Source organism: Lupinus angustifolius, unplaced genomic scaffold (assembly GCF_001865875.1).
Source record: "Lupinus angustifolius cultivar Tanjil unplaced genomic scaffold, LupAngTanjil_v1.0 Scaffold_16_110, whole genome shotgun sequence".
Lineage (NCBI taxonomy): Eukaryota > Viridiplantae > Streptophyta > Magnoliopsida > Fabales > Fabaceae > Lupinus > Lupinus angustifolius.
Window position 1 is genome coordinate 39008 of NW_017718958.1, and position 4013 is coordinate 43020.

Here is a 4013-nt window from a genome sequence, read left to right on the forward strand (position 1 = left end):
GACTTAGTAGTTAGTACAACATGCTACGAGGGATTAGATATATGTTGTCACTTTAAAGTTTAACGTGTCATGTGATTAACTTTATTAACATTAATAAACGGGTGAAGAAGAAAGTGGAAAAATGGGTAATTACTAACTATAAATGTAACGTAATATAGGTTTTCACTGCATATTTCCATTAAATTTTCCATGATTCTTTTATCCTACCATTAAATGACAGAATATCACACCTCTTTCATTCTGTATATTAATATTAACATTAACGAGGCTTAACTCTTTATAAAACATAAAAATAACGTGTATGGTATAAGATCACATCCTGTCACCGCAGTCAATCCTGGCCGTTAGCCAACCAAGTAACCCACAGAATTGAGCTTTCAAAATTACCATATTTCATCCTTTCAACAAAACCATTACCAACCTTGCCCTTCTCAATTCGCAAACCCCAAATTGAATCATCTCCAATTCTCGGTTTCTGCGTCAAATCTCGTTCCAAACAATAAACATGGTAATCCCTGCGATCAATTTTGTTTCTTTATTTCTTTTTTATTTATTTGTTTGAAACTGAATCTAAAATTTTGATATAGGTATGCTTGGCTTGTTTACTGCCTCTCTTTCTCGTCCCAATCGTTAACCTCCTCCCTGTTCTATTCGATTTAATTCTGGTAAGATCGTCATTTACCCACATATCTCCGCAACTTTTTAATCCTCAATTCACAATTAGGTGAATTTAATGCGGTGGATGCGGCCGCAATTGCGATTGTAATCCGCAATAATGTGGCAGCAAGTGCAGAATACAATTTAAAACAATAAAAAGGGTAGCCTAGTGCATGGGGTTTCCACTTTGTGGCAAATGCGGAGTAAATGTGCACAACCTTACTCCTGCAAGCAGAGAGAGACCGTTTAAGATATTTGAATCTGTGACCCTCATGGTCACTAAACAACAATTTTACATTTGTGCTAACCTCATCTGTACTGCCAAAAAAAATCAGTAATAAGAATGCCTCTCTTTAACCTTGTTTGATGAATGTCTCAGGGGAAAATCTATGGGCTTTTCGGTTGGGAGTACAGGAAACCAGTGAGGGCTCCTCCAGCTTGTCCAATTAAGCCCGCAGCAGCCAAGACCAAGAATGATAGTAAAGTAAGTGAATTCCTGTTATGATTATTTAGTTATTAAACAATGAAATACTGTTAACTAGATACTTGGTGTTCTTTGCGTGAACTTCTCTGTTTTTTAATTGACTTGCAATGTTATCCGCTTATACTTTTAACACACAAAAATGTCATTTTGTTAATTTGCGGTACAATTGGCCAAACATTACCTTGTTTGAACCTAGGATCTCTTGAAAAATCCCTTTCACTTGGCCGTAGCACCTGAGCTAAGTTGGCTGGCATTAAGAAATATTTTCAATAATAATGACAGTTTTTAGCGGTCACTTTTGTGGTTTGGAAGGGAAATTCTTTTGTTTTCTGGCAGTTTGGAGTGTGATTTAAAAAGCATTGGAAACCTATTAAATTGGTTTAGGAGCTATCAACAATTAGGAAGTATACCCATGAGGAGATCGCAAAGTGGTAAATGAAAATCTGTAAAGAATAAGTGTTTGGAAATTCTACAAAGAATTAAGAAGCTGCCTTGAACTAAATTAACTTTGAGGTGTATGTCAAGAGAGAAGCACTTGAATAAATACGTCAATTATATGCTTGTGAGTGTATCATTTTGTTGGTGATGTGAATTTACGCTTAAGGCTTATGTGAGTTTAAGCTTACAATATTTGCAATGGATTTTAAGTATGTCAATATTATAATAAAAAGAAGTGGGTTAAGAACACCTTTTTTCCAAAAGTTCATCAAGAGAAAAACAATATATTAAATGAATATGGTATTTATGTGAAATTCAATGAGCGCCTGTAGGATTCTGTAGCGACTCCTTGTTGGGAGGGAAATTTCATTTGAGTTTGAAGGAAAGGTAAAATTATTTAATAAAGTAGGTTTTATTATACTCAATTTTAACATTTGCTCTGTAGTATAAAGCTGCTACTATTTAATTCGTTTTAATGGATAATGAACTACATAGTTGGTGAAATTGTGAGTAAGAATTGAGGTCCTTTCGTATCATATGTCTATGAAATAATATGTCTATCGTAATTGATATCTGGTTTAAGTGACAAGATAGCTTGTGTTACTGATGATCACTTAATTTTCAAGAGAGAAGTAATCTCTTCATCTGTCTTTTATTATTGTCTGTGAGATGGATTCTGTATAAAGGGAGTCATACTTTAAACACCCTAGTAGACTGGTAGTGGTTCTCCCGTGACCTTGTGTGTTGCTTCTCCCCATGATTCTTGATGACTGATTCTATTTTGTATGTTTGCGTTCATGCATGTGGTGTATATTTTTGTTGACATATGTGCATGCTTGCTTATAAACACTTTTTGTTTTGATTCACATTTAAAGCTTCAATGAATATAAAATGACTTACAAATCCCAATGATATAGCAGGCTGAGGCAAATGCTGAACCAGCTCCAATAGGACATGTTAAACCTGGAAATGAAGATGTCAAGCAGGATTAATCTATGGCAGCTAGTCTGAACAAGGTTTGATAGGATGGAAAAAAGTATGACAGCATATGATGTTTTATGTCTTTAACTTGTTTGTTACTGCCATTATTATATATAGGGGATTGGAAATCGTTTATGATCTAAGTTAGAGACTTGGTACTTGGTAACTATGTGTTGTTGAAACCCAAGTCCTATCACTATTATTATTTTCACTTATAATTCTGTGTTGATCTTTACATGCATGGAATTGCAAGGCCAAAATATGGGATATAGTTATTTTAAAACCTCCAATGGTCATCGTCCTGGTCAAGGTATTGAGTTAATGGGTCATTGGTTCAATCAACGCTTCATTATTTGAAGCACAAAACTGGTTAAACATGACATATAAAGTAACATATTATTTCGAACCTAATGTTTTGAGAAAGAAAACTAAATATGTTATATAATATGGGAATAATTTATCGCTCCCTCCATTATTAAGGGGTATGAGGGCAACCCTTCATTGGTTCAATCATTGCAAGATAAGTTATTCCCATATTTCCCGCTCCCTCCACCGGGCATTATTAAGGGGTATGAGGGCAACCCTCCACCAAATTCACAAGGTGTATATAGTTTTTAGTATATGTTTTGACTATTGGATATGGCTAGTGGTAGAAATTATTACACCCCATTAATTAATTCATATCAAAACTTGGTTTAAATTTATGCGAATTTGTTGAGTTATTTGCATAGCTTTTATCTGCCACCAGTGAATGGATAGTTTCACTGTGAAACTTTCACGTTCTTAGACCAGAAAATTGGTGTTGGGGGAGTTGTAAGACAAGGTTTGTTTATACTATGAATCTATAATCAATAAAAACTTAGATAACAAACCATTTCCAAATTGCATGCAACTAAAAGATCAAAGCAACATTGTACAAGTACAACATCTCTCTAACCCCAACAACCCATCATCTGCACTATTGGCACTCAACTGTAGAGAAAATAGTCATACTTGGGAAAGTTGCATTTCAGTTTTCAGTGACTATCAAATATCCAAAACTCAAAGCACCAGTGACTTAAATAACTGGTTTGGGAATAGTGATTAAGCAGGTGCTCTTTCTTTTATGCATTGCTAAATGCTTACATCATTGTCTATTTTAACCGTGATTGCAAATGTAACCTTCTTATTGGAAATATAGAACATTTATGTTCTTTGTAAAAAAAGGACGGTCTAATACACGAGACTCCTACTTAGTTAGATTTGAGGAGGGTAGATGTACGCAATCTTATCCTTGCAAGTAGAAAGACTATTACAGGATTTAAACCCATAAGGTCATGACGTCATAGTAACTAAGCAAGAACCTTACTATTGCGTCAACAAGCTTACCCTCTTTCTATATGATGTCATTAAATCATCACAGGAAGTCTTAGCTGAGACATGGGGGAAAAAAGACAATATCAGCACCCAGCAG

General features: G+C 34.8%; 1 protein-coding gene across 2 annotated transcripts; it reads left to right on the forward strand.

The window, feature by feature from the left end:
- Positions 1-369: 369 nt before the first annotated feature.
- LOC109337999 lies at positions 370-2795 on the forward strand. 2 transcript variants are annotated; one of them, XM_019575122.1, is made up of 4 exons: positions 370-508; positions 588-665; positions 1037-1141; positions 2497-2795. In XM_019575122.1, exons 1-4 carry the CDS (start codon positions 506-508, stop codon positions 2569-2571), a joined length of 261 nt encoding a protein of 86 aa, XP_019430667.1. In that variant the 5' UTR covers positions 370-505; the 3' UTR covers positions 2572-2795. The 2 variants fall into 2 exon arrangements, with proteins under 2 accessions (XP_019430667.1, XP_019430668.1); XM_019575123.1 differs by having other exon boundaries at positions 371-508; positions 2500-2795.
- Positions 2796-4013: the final 1218 nt, after the last annotated feature.